Genomic DNA, 16,150 nt, shown 5'->3' on the forward strand with positions numbered 1-16,150 from the left:
CTTAATAAATGCTTGTTGACTTGCTACCCCCATATGCTGCTAAACCCAACCTTTGGAACACACAAGCAACAGGAAGAGCCACCCATGGTCGGCAACATGCCAAAAAGAACTGAAAGTAAACCATGGAATGTAAGAATGTGAACTCGCTAGGAGCCCTTAGAACTGGGAATGCTGGCACTTTAAGTGACCTAAGAACACAGAACAGAGAATGACAGAATGGAAAAGGGCCTTAGAACAGAGAACCCAGAACCGGGAGAGATCCTTGGAACCCAGATTGTTAGATCCAGCCTTAGTGACCTTAGAATAGAAAATGGCAGACCTGGGAGGGGCCTTAGAGACCATGTGGTCCATTCCCCTGGTGGGCCAGAGAGGAAAACAGGCAACGACTGGATCTCAGATTTAGGGGCATGGGCTCCAAGTTGGGCTCTGCTATCTCCTGTCTGTAATGACCTCCAATGAGTCCTTCCTCAGTTTCCAACTTTGTAAAATGAGGGAGGATCCTATGTGAATTCCCAAGATTCCTCCCATCTGTGATCCAGTCAACCATTAAGCTGTCTCTCCGAGAGCCATCGCAAGCCACAGAAGCAGGACTAGAAGGCAAGTGTCCAGAGGTCCAGACTCATCACCAGGTGGCCTACAGAAGGGCCTCCCCTCCCCCAAAGCCAGGCCTAGCACCTATGGCATCATTTTTGCCTCGGGGACTGTCTTTTAAGGCGGTTGTCCCAGGCTGGTGGATTGTTGCTTTCACAAGTCCTGGAGACGTGAAGGCAGAAGGGGAGTTCCGTCTAACGGTGTCCGTGTCCCCGCCTTCCCCCTCGGCCCCTAGACGTCTCATCCCAGCTCCTAACAGGTCGGCTTAGACCAGGCCACTCCACCAGCCCAGGCTTCCTTTCCTCTCGGCAACGCAGTCCGCTCGGCCCAGCTCATTGGCCAGCCTCCCTCCTGCCCAGGCATTGGTCCACTCTCCGCTACTTTACATAGCCTCCTCTTGACCAATCGTTGCCCAGCGCCTACTTAACATGCACCCTGACGGCCAGTCAGAGAGCGCGGGGGCTGGGCCACCACGTGCTGTTGCTAAGCTTCGGCTTCTAAATTGTTACTATCGCGGCCGGCCTATCGGAAGAGACATTCAGATCTGTCAACATTCTCTTCCCCAAGCTTAGGGGGTTCGGCTCGCTTCCATTGGTCCCTCTCAACCCTAGTTCCCGCCCCCAAGCCCAAACGGCGGATTTCTATTGGTTGCTCGACCCGCCCGTCGGTCTTATGTGTCAATTTGAGGGCTGGAGCGAGAGGGTGGTGTATAGGCGACTTGGAAGTAGGCTGGAGTGTGTGAACTCGGTGCAGTTGGGCGCTCGGGGGTCTGCTCTATAGGCAGGGAGAGGAGCCAGAGCCAGGGTGGGGGGGCTGGGTGTTTGCCGTCTGGTTTCTCTGGGGGGGGTGGGTGGGGGGGGGGACTGGTGTGAGTGACAGAGCACCAAAAGTATGGAGTGGAACTCTCTGTTACTCCTCCTGGAAGCAGCCGAGTACTTGGAGAGAAGAGACCGAGGTATTCCCAGAGTTGACTCTTTTCCAGGCCCCCCCCCTTTCCTTTCCGCTCCCCTCTCTCTTTGTTGTACGCTGCCCCCTGCCCCGGGGGGGGACGCCCTTTCTTCCCCTCCCTCCCCTCCTGGAGCCCCGGCTCCCTCCGGTTCCCCGCTGGCTCCGAGGCGCACGAATCCTACCTGAGGTTTAGGGGCCTGGGGGAGGCGGGGGAAGATACTTTGTTGCAAAGTCGACCAAACAAATCAACCAAAAAAGCAACCGAAAGGAAAACTGGAGCTTCTACAATGTGGAAGTGCCTCGGCCCGAAAGAGGCAACCTCTCTGGAAAAAACAGCCTCCCTGCCTGGGTCCCCGTGTCACGTCTCGGTGTGTCTCTCCCCCGTGTCTTTTTCTCTCGATTTCCTCTCTGCCCCTGGATCTCTCAGTCTCTGTGTCTCTGTAGCTGCCCGACGCTGGGAGGAGGGAGGGGCGCTCGGTGACTGTGGCCGTGGCATTGACTTCCCTTGTCTATTACGGTGTCTGGCTGTTACTGTTAAAGAGCGTGTTACATTGCCTCCTGTCCGACCCCCTCCCCCACCGAGGGCCGGGCCGCCCCATTCCGAGCCTTGCCCTAGGTCTCCGCGGCCGGTTTCCCCTACCCCACGACAGACAGAGCTCAAGAGGATTGGGACATGCTTACTAGCCCCCACCCCATTTGCAAAAGGCCCCGTGGCACGGGAAGAAATCTCTAGTTCTGGGAGAAGGGGGAGGGGGTTAGAAATGTTGCGGGGTGCCTTTTTAAAAATCCGGGCGCAGCTGCCCAGATCCGGCCGGTCAGCCAAGCCCCAAGGCTAGGGAAGGATCTGGGGTAGGAAGGGTGGGGTGGGGAGAATGGGGGCAGAGGGAACCGCGCCCCTGCGCCCCCCACTCCACCCCGGCCCCTAACGCGTGTGACTTTGTCCCCAGAAGCCGAACACGGCTACGCGTCGGTGCTGCCCTTCGACAGCGAGTATTCCAGGAAAAAAACAAAGACGGCCGCCTTGGCCAGGAAATCTCAGAATAACAGGTAAAAATTTGTCGACCCACTCCACCCAACCAGTGTAGACCCGGCTACCCCGCTCTTTCCCACACCCACACCCCTCCAGGTGCTCGGACCACAGTGGCCTGGACCTGCCAGGCAGGGACTGGGAGTCGGAGAAACTGAGCTCTTCTCCCCACCCCCATCCCCCTCCCTCAGCCTCTTCCTACCCCTCTCGGGGACCTGGCCCCAACCCCAGATCCCGTCGCCATTTTCCCCCTAGCCTGGGCTGGGCTGGGCTCGGCTCTGTTTTGATCTCCCACATAAACACTGCCACGCGTACAGCCTCTCTCTGCTTTGGCTCTGCCCGGCTCGATAACCCAGCAGCAGCCTCAGCAGTTTGGGCTGCCCCCCTTCTCACCCCCGCCCCCCCCCCCCCCGCAGTAGCAGTGTCTGTCTGTCCATCTGCCGAGGGACGGATGTCATCCCACCCCACCCTTCCTAGCTGATGGTGGTGGGCGGGCGAGGTCCGGGGTTGGGTTGCCCGGGACACTTCTCCCCCCCCCCAAACTTCTTAGTTTTGTTTTTAAGGCAGGAAGAGTCATGTGGAAGCCCAACCCCCCAGACTTTCCAGCTCGGGGACTTTAAAAGCAGCCACTAGCACACACTTGTAATTCCTTCCCCCACTCCCAAGGGTCTGGATCAGCAATGTTCTTTCTACCTTTCTTTGTGCTCGCAGCGCTTAGCGCACTGCCTGGCACGTAGTAAGCGTTTGGTCAGCGTGTTGTTGACTGACCGACTTCCCCCCGAATAGCAGATGCTCCGGTGGAATTCGGTCAGGTCTCAGGAACCGAAAGGGCCCCAGCCACGAGTCCAATCCCCCCCCCCCTTCAAGGAGAGGGAAACTGAGTCTCAGAGAGGGGGAAGGGACTTGCCCAAGGTCATGCAAGTTTATGACACGTGCTGGAACTTAGAACCTGTGAGTCTCCTCGGCCTTCCAAGTCCCGGCTTCTCTCCCCTACCTACCCCAGGCTTGCTGTCTGCCTTTGAGAGAGAAACCTCACATCTGGATAGTGGTTTCTGAGAGTTCCAGTCTATAGGCAGCCCCCACCCCCACCCTTGATTTTAATTGGAAAGCGGCTCCAGCTGAGGGAGGGTGCGAACTACGTCCCCCACCCCACTCCCCACCACCCCCGACCCCCAGTCCGGGCCGGCCGAGCTCCAGGGTCGGATCAGCTCGGCACTGGCTGAGGCTCCCTGGGCCCTAGCTTTGTTTGCCTAAGCAGACCGTGCCCAGAGAGCGCTGTGTACGTGCCGAAGATTCTCTTAAAGGGGCCGCGCCTTGTTACGTGGTAAACTCCTCAGGGTCTTTTCTCCTCCAGCACCTACAGTTGCCAAATAACGGGCTTTGGGCTCATTGTGCTAAACTCCTGCACTTTCCCCCATGTCCCAGCCGACATCCTTCCACTTTTCCTTCCTAAAGAAGGGGAGGGGGTAGCAATTGTGTTCTTGTCCTTCTGAAGGGAAATCCTTCCCAGCAGAGGGATTTGAAAACAGCCTCCTCCTTCCCTGGTCAGTGGGCACCCTGCCCCCTCCTCCGAGGGCCGCGCAGCACCCTGCCATCGAACTTTCTTCATGTAGAACCTTGGGACCCAAAGAAACAGCAAGGACCGGCCATTTAAATCACTTAATTGAACTCTTATTAAGGGCCTACTATGTGTCTGGCCATTGTGCTAGACCTACCTTGGCCAGCAAAGACAAACAAAATAGACCTTCCATTCCGATGGGGAGGTGATCTGTGCATAAATAAGTGTATTTTAGGAAAGCAGAGAGTGAGGCAGCCTTGGAAGGGAAGGCTCCAGCAGCTGTGGGGGGTGGGGTGGGGAATGGGGAGGCCGAGGCACACCAGCAAAAGCCTCATTAAGCTTTGAGAGAGGGCCAGAGAGTTTACCAACGACCGAGAGACAGGACCATTAGGTATAGGGTGGACCATTGAACTTGGAGTTAGCTCTGGGCTTGAATAATCTTGGCCCTGTTCTTAACATGCTGTGTGACCTTAGACTTCCTCTCTATAGGCCTCAGTTTCCTCACCTGCACAACAACAGGTGAGAACTAGGAGATCTCCATTTCTAACCCTAAACTCTGTGGACCTTTCTGAAACCAAGGCCCCAGCCCAGTCCTCTTGTGTTCCAGGGATCTTCAACTAGGACTACAGGAGGAAGTGCTCCATGGGGAGGGGAGAGGGAATAGGAGATAGAGGGGATGGTGAGAAACAGAGGAAAGAGGGCAAAGACTCTTCCTTTGTGGAGACTCCCTGCTCAGGAGTGGGGAGAATATTTTCTAATGGGAGGTGGCTGTGGTACTATGGAAAGAACACTAGAGTTGGAATCTAAGTGCTACTATTTGTGTGACCTTGGGCAAGTCACTTGATGTCTGTGCTTTGGGCTCTTCATCTCTAAGGCAGTAGTAGCCATACCTGCCTCACTGGGTTGCTTCAGGGAGCAAATGAGTGGAAGAAAAACTTGGTAAGGGCTCTTTAAATTCCAGCTGCTATTATTTTTGATATTATTATTATTATTACTTGTTAACATGCTAAGCAGGTCCCTCGGAGAGCAGCCTGGCTTTCATTTTGAAGCTCATTGGTCACTTTGGGTTGGTGATGCTGGAACAGGCCTGTGGGTGAAGTCTCTGAATGGGAGTTTTGGGCTATAGGGCAGCTTCAGAGCAGGGCAGTTCCTTGGGCCCAGACTAGCAAGGCAGTGGTGTGTGTATTGTTTTTCTGGGGCAGTGTGTGTGTGTGTGTGTGTGTGTGTGTGTGTGTATGCACGCATGTGTACATGCAATGTGCACACAAACTCTGTGTTGGCAGGGCTGGTCCAACATTTCCCATCTGGTCCATCCTTGACTTTCTTCTGGCTTTCTCTTTCCCTGGTGTTTTGCAGAAGTTGGGGGTGTCTGTGCTGGGCAGCCACAGTGAGGTAGTCGATCTGTTGCCAATTGGATGCAGCAGAATTCAGATCTTTCCTGTCTGGGCCGTGTGGTGACATCCACCACAGGCAGGACTTCTTCATACAAGATCTCCAGATTTTCTGCCAATCTCAGCTTTTCCATCTCATGTTCCCCTCATGTGGTCAGATGATTTAAAAAAAAAAAACAACACAACAAAAACAACTTCATACTGTTTGGATTCTGTGAGTCTTCTTGGCGTCTCCCCCTATTGCAGTGACTGTGGCTCCCTGGGGACCAGGGTTCCCACAAGCCATAAATGATTCATATTTAGATCTTCATTGATACATGAACACTTTGTGCCTTGGAGAGAGACCTGCAAAGACCTGAATGGACAAAGCGAGGGCGGTGGGCCTCCCCACTCTGCCGTGGTGGTCCCTTTATAGGCAGTGTGCTGGGGGAGAGTTAGGAGGCCTGCGTTGGAATCCCTGCTTCTGTTCTTCATTGTCATTTCATATCTTGGGGTGTCCTGGGCTCTCTTATCTATAAAATGATCAGATTTAGACCCAGTATTTTCTGAGGTCCCTTCCTGTTTTGCCAATCTGTACCCTGGAGGTCCTTCTAAGCTCTTGGGGTAAGGTTAAGTTTTCTTGCCCCAAGACATAGGAAGGATCTTGCTGTCCCACCCTTGGCTGGACCAGGCCCTTTCATGTCTGGTTTTCCTCTTTTTCAAGAGCAAAACTCAGAAAACCCCCAGAAGGTGGTAGACATGTGACCAATAAGGAATCTTAACAATGTCTCCTATTTCCATGATATTCTTAAGGTAGGTTTACTATTGTTTTCTTCACAGCTTGCTGATGGAGGAAGTAGTATCAGGCATCATCGTCCCCACTTTACAGATGAGGAAACTGAGGCTCCATGAAGTGATTTTGCTGTCACCCAGCTATTTCAATGTTTGGGGCAGGAACAGAGACTCAGGCTTTTCACCCCACGCCTAAGGCATCTCTCGGTTCCGCTGGGGGTCCAGCCCCTTTGAACAGGAGCCTGTTTTCTGGCCCTGCTCCTGAGCTGTAATGGCCCCAGAATAGGTGCTTAGCTATGCTGGCTTCCTTGTAGGGCCAGGTCTGGGGTCTCCTGGCCTCTTCTCCTGATAGAACCTGAGGGAAGATGATTCATGGCATTTGGCAATCGGGGCCTCTCCTCAAACTTGTCCTCATTCCCCAGTTGTCAGCAGTGCTGTCTGTGTCTGTCTCTTCAGTGCCAGTGTGCCTATTAGCCCTGTGCTCAGGTTGGGGGGGTTAGGCCTGTTTTCTTTCCTCATCTAATCTCCTTGAACCAATGGACAGAACTTGTACCAGTAAAATAAAACACAGTTTGGGTCTAAATTTCTGTGCCTGGGGAGTTCAGAGAAAGATGAGCAGTGGAAATTGGGCTGGGCTGGGCTGGGCTAGGCTGGTCAGGAAAGGCCTCCTGGAGGACAGTGGGGCTTAAGCCAAGCATCGAAGGTGCCTCAACTCAAAAAACATTTACCAAGTACCTACTGTGTGCAAGGGTCTCTGGAGATAGACTTAGCTCCCACATAGACCCTGCCTTCAGAGAGCTTACAGTCTAGTGTTGAGGAGGGAGACACATGACGGAAGTCAAACTGTTGATGTCCTTTCGTCCTTGGCAAAGGAGAGGGGTCCAGGTGAGAAGATTCATGAGAAATCAGAAGGCCACATCATTTTAATCTAGAAGTCAGAGTGGATAAGAGCCCCCAGAGTCAGGAAGAGCCCAGTTCTAATACAGCCTCAGACACTTACTAGATGGGCAACCCTGGGCCGGTCATTTAACCTTGTTTGCCTCAGTTTCCTCCTATGTATAATGGGGATAATAACAGCACCTGTGTCTCAGGGTTGTTCTGAGAACCAAATGAGATATTTTTAAACTGCTTAGCAGAAGTCCTGGCCCATAGTGAGCACTACATTATATAAATGTTAGCTGCTGCCGTCAGTGACAGTGGTGGTCCCAGGGAAGATTTCATCAGTGAGGTGGCCCTTGAAGAAAGGAAATTTTCAACAAGCCGAGGTTCGAAAGTCGGTTAAGGTTGACAGTTTGTCCCATTCCCAGGGATAAGAACAGAGGCAGAAGAAGACAGGAGAGCAGGCTAGACAGCAGGTCGTTTGAATTGAAAGGATTTTTGGAAGGGGAATCGTGTGAGAAGGCCGGGTAGCTGAATGTGAAGGGCTTTGGATGGGCAGCAAGTCTCTATTCTCTTCTGGGTAGAGGAATGGTATGGTTGAGTTACAAAGCTTCCTCTTCTGAGTATGTGCAAGGAGCTTTACAGAGGGAGGAGGAGTGAAGAGAAGCCACCAGTTAGGAGGCTGTTACAGAAGAAATGAGGGTCAGATCTGGACAGGCAGAGAAAGTAGAATTGGACTAGAAAGCCTAGTAGAGGGAACTGGGCCTTAAAGACTCTGGTTTATGACCTTGAACCATCTTAGTCTCTGCTTCCCCCATTTGTAAATCTTTTTTTTTTTTTTTGTGAGGCAATTGGGGTTAAGTGATGTGTCCAGGGTCACACAGCTAGTAAGTGTCAAGTGTCTGAGGCCAGATTTGAACTCAGGTCCTCCTGACTCAGGACCCGTGTTCTATCCACTGCACCACTTAGCTGCCCCTCCACCATTTGTAAAACAAGATGGTTAGACTAGAGGATGTCTGAGGTCCCTTCCAACTCCAATAATCTCATATCCTGTGCAGTGGAGTGGAGAGAGCTCCAAGTGCCCCATCTGAGGACCTGGGTTTGAATTTTGCCTCAGCTGCTTACTACCTTGGTGACTGTGGACAAGTCACTTCCTTCCTTTGGGAGTTGCCTCATCTGCCAAATGAAGGGGTTTCAGCTTTGTCTATTACCCCTCGTGAGAAGAGTATTAGGATTGTGAGGAAGGCCAACCCCGATGGCTGCTTTAGCCCAGAGGAGTCAGAAGGGCCTAGACTGTACAGAGCCTGTACTGGCCAGGCCAAGGATTCAGGCCATAATGGGACAGGAAATATGCAGCCCGAGTGATGCTGACTGTGACTCCTGGAAATAAGATGATGAAAGTCTTGTAAGCGGTTATTCCAGGTTGCTCAAGAGAAGGCATTTCCTCTGGCTCAGTCAGGTGGCCTGGCCTTGCTATGGGTAGCCTTGTGGTTTAAATGTTTTGCTTTATTTCAAGAACTGGTCCAGTGTTGGGAACTAGTCTGTCTGTATGGGGAAAAGACTAAAACATTTAAGTAACAATGAAACAGGTGAGAATCAGAGAAAGGAAGAAATGGTGGCAGGGCCTGGGAGCCAAGCCTACAATACCTGCTTTCATGTTATCATAGTGGTATATTAGGATGATTATTTAAGCAGGGTAGTTAAGTGGTGCAGGGGATATAGCGCCTGGCCTAGAGTCTGGGCAGACCTGAGTTAAAATATGACCTCAGATGCTAGCTGTGTGATCGTGGGCAAATCACTTCACCTTGTCTGCCTCAGTTCCACATTTGTAAAAATGAACTGGGGCAGCTAGGTGGCGCAGTAGATAGAGCACCGGCCCTGGAGTCAGGAGTACCTGAGTTCAAATCCGGCCTCAGACACTTAACACTTACTAGCTGTGTGACCCTGGGCAAGTCACTTAACCCCAATTGCCTCACTAAAAAACAAACAAACAAACAAACAAAAATGAACTGAAGAAGGAAATGGCAAACTACTCCAGTATCTTTGCCAAGAAAACGCCAAATAGGGTCAGGAAGAGTTAGACGTGATTGAAACGATCAAACACCACCACCACCACAAAGAGGGAAAGGCTGAAGTCAGGCAGATCGGTCAAGCTAGAGAAATACCTAGGATTTAGATAAACTAAGTTGAGAAGTAGAAAGAAAACCCTGGCTACACAGTCAAGAGACTCAGGGTAGAGGCCTGATTCTGTCAGTTATTTACTGTGTGACCTTGGACAAGTCACTTCCTGGGGTAGGGGCAAGGGATTTTCATGTATATTAATTGAAGATCATCTTAGAGTCCCAATGATTTTTTTTTTTTGGTGAGGCAATTGGGGTTAAGTGACTTGCCCAGGGTCACACAGCTAGTAATTGTTAAGTGTCTGAGACTGGATTTGAACTTAGGTCTTCCTGACTCCAGGGCTGGTGCTCTATCCTCTGTGCCACCTAGCTGCCCCCCAATGATTTTTTTTAAGTGAGGCAATTGGGGTTAAGTGACTTGCCCAGGGTCACACAGCTAGTAAGTGTTAAGTGTCTGAGACTGGATTTGAACTTAGGTTTTCCTGACTACAGGGCCGGTGCTCTATCCACTGCGACACCTAGCTGCCCACCCCCCACCCCAGTGATTTTTTTAAATGCTCAGATTTAAAGCTGGAAGGAATCTTGGAGATCGTTGCATATGTATTACTGCTTACACGGTGTGAAAACTTTTTCCTCCTTTATGTTTTACTCATTCCCTAGGTGCCCCATTTTAAGTCTTCAGAGAAGGCCAGTCAGGAGGCTGAGGGCCTCAGGTTAATTTCAAGAGAAGTTCAGTGGAAGGAACTGGGAAGAGAGAAGTGAGTGGGGTGGGGGGTGGCAAGAGAGCTGTCTCATTCTTTGAAGGGCTGTTATGGGGGAAAAGGGATGAGACTTCAATTTGGAGTAGGAGAGTAGAAGGTAAACTTAGGCAAAATCGAGGTGTCCGAAGGTGGACTTGGCTGTCTTGAGAGAGTTAAAAGGCTTCTTCTTGTGGGAAGTCTTTAAGCAAAGGCTGCATGGCCAGCCATTTCTAGGATGATGTGGAGCAGGGCTTCTTAAACTTTTCCCACTCGAGACCGCTTTTCTCCAGAGAAAATTTTACACCACTGTGGATATATAGCTATATAAAATAGGTATACGTAACCTTTGACTGTTAAAGTAATTGTTTAAGAAGCTTTGGTGAGGGGGCAGCTAGGTGGCGCAGTGGATAAAGCACCGGCCCTGGATTCAGGAGTACCTGCGTTCAAATCTGGCCTCAGACACTTGACGCTTACTAGCTGTGTGACCCTGGGCAAGTCACTTAACCCCCATTGCCTGCAAAAAAAAAAAAAAAAATCAAGAAGCTTTGGTGAGGAGGCTGGATTGGTCTATGTGGGTGGGACTAGGTGGCTGAGATTCTGTACTTTTTACAGAGAGGAAACTGCAGTCCAGGGAAGCTAAGGGACCTGGGCAAAGTCACATGGGTAGGTGATGGTAAGGGTGATACTTGAATCCAGGTCCGCAGACCCCAAATCTACTGTTGTTCTACTTCACCTTGATGTTTGCCTAAGAAGTGAGACTGTAGGTGAGAAGCAGGTGCATCAGGGCACTGAGGATGGGTTGGAGCTTGAGATGAGACAGTTCTCCCTTCTAGCCCACGCTTAGATTCCTCCAGTAACACCTGTAGCCTGTGTTATTGAACTCTGGAAAGTTTTAAAACTTTGAGAAGGACCAAGGATAGTTGAAAGAGCCCAGGTCTAAGGAGGGCTGGGGCTTTGGGTTTGCTGCTGACCTAGAGTGAAGCATTTTCCTGCCCTGGGCCTCAGTTTCCCCATTTGGACAGTGAGGGGGTAGGCCTTTCTAGTGCCTTAGCTGTGGTGATGTGAGTCTGTGTTGGCAGAGGAGAGATTGGAGCAGAGTGGGGGAGAAGAGGCTGACGATTATAGGGCTAAGAGACCTCCTGAGAAAGACCTTAGAACACAGAACATCAGATCACCCGTTTTATTGTACAAATGGACAGATGAAGGCTGAGGGAGGGAAGTAGCTAATGCAAAGTCAAAGAATTCATCCAGAGCTGGGATCTGAACCCAGATCTCTTTATCTCCGGTACAGTAGCCCTCCAGGTTTTCCCCAATGCCATGCTTTGCCAAAGAGGTGGAATCATAGTGGAGATCTGAGCATTCCATAGCTGCAGTTTTGTGGGCTCCTGAAAGGGACATTGAGGCAGCTCCGTCCTAAGGTAGCAGCTCTGTCCTGAGATGCCAGCTCTGTCCAGAAGTGGCACAGTACTGTGTGGGGAGGGTGTTAGACCTGGGGCCCCAGGGGACACCTGAGTTCAGATCCTAGCCCTAAGAGTAGCTCTTGGCAGTGGATCAGGGCAGCCTGGATGTAGAACTGAGAAAGACTTTCAGAGCATCTTGTCCTTGAGGGGCAGCTAGATGGCGCAGTGGATAGAGCACCGGCCCTGGATTCAGGAGGACCTGAGTTCCAATCTGGCCTCAGACCCTTGACACTTACTAGCTGTGTGACTCTGGGCAAGTCACTTAACCCCAATTGCCTCACCCCCCCCCAAAAAAAGCATCTCGTCCAACCCTTTCATTTTCCAGAAGAGGAAACAGGCCCAGAGGGGTTCAGTGATTTGCCCAAAGTCACACAGTAAGTAAGTGGCAAATCAAGGGATTTGAACCCGGACCCTGAGACTCTAAATCCACCTCTTTCCCCACTGTATCACAATGATGACAATTCCCTCAACCACAGAGCTTCAGTTTCCTCATTTGTAAAATGGGGAGTGTAAAGCTGATGCCTGTTGAGCACAGTGCTTTGTAAACCTTAAAGTTCTATAGGAACTCAAATCATCCTCATTGTTTGTTCATGTGGAGGCAGGCAGGCAGGCAAGGTTTGACAGAAGTTAGCAACAGAGATGAGCCCTTTCTCAAGAAATTGAAATTGAAGGAGTTCTGATAAATGGGGCTCCTTCTGCAGCTGGTAGATAACTATAGTGGTCAGTCCTGTTTCCGGGCCCACGTCACGATGACTACAACCCCCCTCCCCTCCCTTAAGTTACTGTTTTCTGCAAAGGGGTGGAGGGAAGTCGGGGAGGAGCACGGCCCCTTGTGGATACAGGATGCAGCTCTCCTTGGACCACAAGGAATGCTGCAAAGCCTGCAGGGGGACAGGACAGCCTATTAGATGGGCTCCCCAGCCCCAGCCCTGGTACAGGTGAGACCAGAAACGGCAGGGTCAGGACTGGCCTGTGAGGGACCCTTCGTCATAGTGACCACCTTAAGCAATCAGAATGATGACTCCATTTATTTGTAGAGTCCCTACTGGCTGCCAGGCACTGTGCTGAGCACGCTACAAAGATGATCCCATTTGGTCCTCACAACAACCCTGGGAAGTAGGGGCTGTTATCTCCATTTTACAGTTGAGGAAACCGAGGCAGACAGAAGGGTTTGGGGTTTGGGGGGTTTTGTTTTGTTTGATTTTGTTTTGTTTTAGTGGCTTATTGGTTACGCAGCTCAGAAATGTCTCGGGCTGTATTAGAACTCTGGCCTTCTGGACTCCAGGCCCCTGGTGCTCTACTCACTGAGCCACCTGGCTGCCTCGCAGCTCACGTCCAGAAGGGCCCCTCAAGATCATCTGGTCCAACCTTTCTCTTTATGGACCAGAGAAAGAGAAAGGACTTTTCCAGGGCCTCCCCACTCCAACTCCAACAAGTCTCCAACTTCCCAGCCTTACTCTCTTTGTGCTGCTGCTGTTGCTTGTAGCTCCAGACCGTGGGAAACCCCTGGATGATAGGGCTGGTTAGGGCTCTGTGTGTGAGGACCTTTGTCAGGCCGGGCATCAGTCTTAACAGAATGGGCAGCAGATCCCTGCCCTGCTGCTTAGCAGTCATGTGCCCTTTGGGAATGGTTTCCTCTCTGGGGGCTTTCGTCTCCTCATCTGTAAAGAGAGAGTGATGATTCCTGCCCTCATCCCAAGGTTGTTTCAGGATGGACGTGCTCATAGCCCTGATGGTCTGCATATACCCAGGCCCACAGCAGTCCCAGGTCTTAGAGCTAGAGGGACCCTGGCAATGATTTAGCATTGTACAGAGGAGGAAACAGGCCTGAGAAGGACAGGAAGGAAATATTTATGAAGCACCTGCTGTATATACCAGGCACTGTGCTAAGTGCTTTTCAAATATTATATCCCTGAGAGCTGTGTCCTCACCTTCAAAGCCAGTTGTAGTCACACCATTCATTCTGCCTCCAACGTGAGCCCTTCCCCATTATCAGAAAGTGTTCTGGCCTAGGAATCTGGACACCTATGTTCTCAACTGTCTCAAATGATTTGGATCTAGTTCCTGTATTTGGGCCTCAGTTTCCCTGTATGTGAAGTGAGGTAGGTAAACTCCATGATCCCTCACAGCTTTGATGATCTCTAATTAAAGCTCTCTCCGTTTCCAGTATACTTCTTCAATGAAGAGAAACATGTTTGGGATTGGCTGGGGACCAACGGATGTGCAGGGGGTAGAGTCAGATTCCATTGATTTAGGATGGTTTTTTTTTTTAGGTAAATTTCCAAGTCTGGATCCCCATGAGGCCAAATAGATGTGCTTTGAAATAGACATGCTTTGCATAGGCAGGAGAGTTGGATTAAATAGCCACAGTTTAGGGCAGCTAGATGGCGCAGTGGTTAAAGCACCGGCCCTGAATTCAGGAGTACCTGAGTTCAAATCAGACCTCAGACACTTGACACTTACTAGCTGTGTGACCCTGGGCAAGTCACTTAACCCCTATTGCCTGCAAAAAAACCCCCAAAACCAAAAACCCCCCCCAACTATTGGGCAGCTAGGTGGCGCAGTGGATAGAGCACTGGCCCTGGATTCAGGAGTACCTGAGTTCAAATCCGGCCTCAGACACTTAACACTTACTAGCTGTGTGACCCTGGGCAAGTCACTTAACCCCAATTGCCTTACTTAAAAAAAAAATAGCCACAGTTTTCCCACAATGCCCCTCTTCCTTCTTCTTGACCTATTAACATTCCTCCTAACCTTCAGGGTCCATCTCAAGTCTCACCTCTTCCAGGAAGCCTTCCCTGACCACCCCAGCCCATGGAGATCTCTCTCACCCCTCATAGTGCTTTCTGTATGTACTACTATTATATACTGCTTCTTGTGGTTAGTTATTTTGGTGCCTTGGCTTTTCTCCCCATCAGACCATGAAGTCCCTGAGAGTAGGTGGGGGCTGAGTCCTGTGACACTTCCTATTCCTAAGGCACTTTAGAGTTTATTGATGACAATAATAATGATGATAATGTCTTGATTATTCAGTTATACTTTCCATATAAAAACCCTGTGAGCTAGAGGGCGTTATTGCTCCCATTTGACAGATGAAAAATTGAGGCTCATTGAGGGAAAGGAGGGGTATACCTGTGGCCAGGGCAGCAGAGATGGACTCAGATCTTGGGCTTCTGCCTCCTTAATCTCTAGCTTTTAAGGGGCCTAATATAAGTCCCTAGGTACAGGTGGTGGTCAGTAAATGCACAGTTAGTCTCAGACATTGCCAAGTGAAATAGGGCGCACACTGCATGAGGTAGACTGTGTTCTTTCCATACTCACGTCTTTAAAATTTTTTTCATCGATATCTTTTATCTTCAGATCACTTTTATTTACAAATATATCTTTCCCACCCAGCAAGCCATCCTTTGTGCTAAAAATTGAAAAAAAAATTTAAAGAGGAATAGCTAGCATTTATATAATACTCAGAGGTCTGCAAAATACTTTACAAATATTCTCACTTGATTATCACAAGGACCCTGGGAGGTAGGTGCTATTATTGTCCCCATATCGCAGTTGAGGAAACTGAGGCAGTCAAAGGTAAAGTGACTTGCCCAGGGTCACACAGCTAGTAAGTGTCCAGGGCTGGATTGTAGCTTGGCTCTTCCTGACTTCAGGTGTATCCATTGTGCCACCTAGCAGTTAGTAAAGCTAGCCAGCATGTCCCAGCCTCCCAGCCGTATATACCATATTACATACCTGTAGTCCATCACTTCCTCAATGAGAGAGAGGGGCTTATTTTTTTAATCTCTTGACAAACTTGGCTGACCATGTTTTGCTGAACTTGGTATGAGACAGGAGATTTGTTCTTGTTAGCTTTGGAAGGGACTGCCCTTTGGGTGGTCTGAGATGGCCAGGAGTTTTCTCTCCCCTTTTTTTTTTTTTGGTGAGGCAATTGGGGTTAAGTGACTTGCCCAGGGTCACACAGCTAGTAAGTGTTAAGTGTCTGAGGCCGGATTTGAACTCAGGTCCTCCTGAATCCAGGGCCGCCGGTGCTCTATCCACTGAGCTACCTAGCTGCCCCTCTCCCTTCTTTTTTCTAGGCCCATGTCTGAAAGGGAAGGAGGGCATGGATGGAACCTGGGAAATGTGTGTGCTCAATAGCAGAGAATTCTGGTCCTAGGAATAGGAGCCAGGAAGCCGAGATCTAGTCTTAACTGGGGGGTCGGGTGGGAGTGGCCTTGGTCCTATTATAGAATTTAGAACAACTAGAGGCCTTGGGGGGGTTATCTGGTTCAGCCCCCTTATTTCACAGGTGAGGAACTTGAGGCCTGGAGGTGAAGTGATTGCTCAGAAGGGATTATTAATATTAGTAACAGTATAATTCAATTATATTTGTGTCTGTCATAATGACATTTTACTATTAATTATTCCTGTTGCTACAGCACTTTGAGGTTTTCAATCAACAGCAAGAAATTTCATAAGTGCCCATTGTATCCCAGCCCCTGTGCAAGGCACTGGAGATGCCAGTGCCCATATGCCTTGAGACTCACAGCCTAGGCTGGAAGGGCCCTCAGAACCTGTCTAGTCTAATCCCATTGTTTTACAGATAAGGAAACTGAGACCCCGTGCCTAGGCTCACATAGGCAGCAAGTGACAAGATGGGGCCTTCAGGCTCGGTGCTAC

The 16,150-nt window shown here is 50.4% G+C and overlaps 1 protein-coding gene across 1 annotated transcript in view; it reads left to right on the plus strand.

Moving 5' to 3' along the window:
* The first annotated feature begins 1,446 nt into the window (after window positions 1-1,446).
* MXD4 (MAX dimerization protein 4) overlaps window positions 1,447-16,150 on the plus strand; it is a 55,506-nt gene continuing 40,802 nt past the window's right edge. The window contains exons 1-2 of the mRNA XM_043969769.1: window positions 1,447-1,546; window positions 2,487-2,588. Of these exons, the coding sequence (XP_043825704.1) occupies window positions 1,483-1,546; window positions 2,487-2,588 (166 nt within the window). The 5' untranslated portion in view covers window positions 1,447-1,482. The remainder of the gene's footprint in view (window positions 1,547-2,486; window positions 2,589-16,150) is intronic.

Source organism: Dromiciops gliroides, chromosome 6 (genome assembly GCF_019393635.1).
Source record: "Dromiciops gliroides isolate mDroGli1 chromosome 6, mDroGli1.pri, whole genome shotgun sequence".
Lineage (NCBI taxonomy): Eukaryota > Metazoa > Chordata > Mammalia > Microbiotheria > Microbiotheriidae > Dromiciops > Dromiciops gliroides.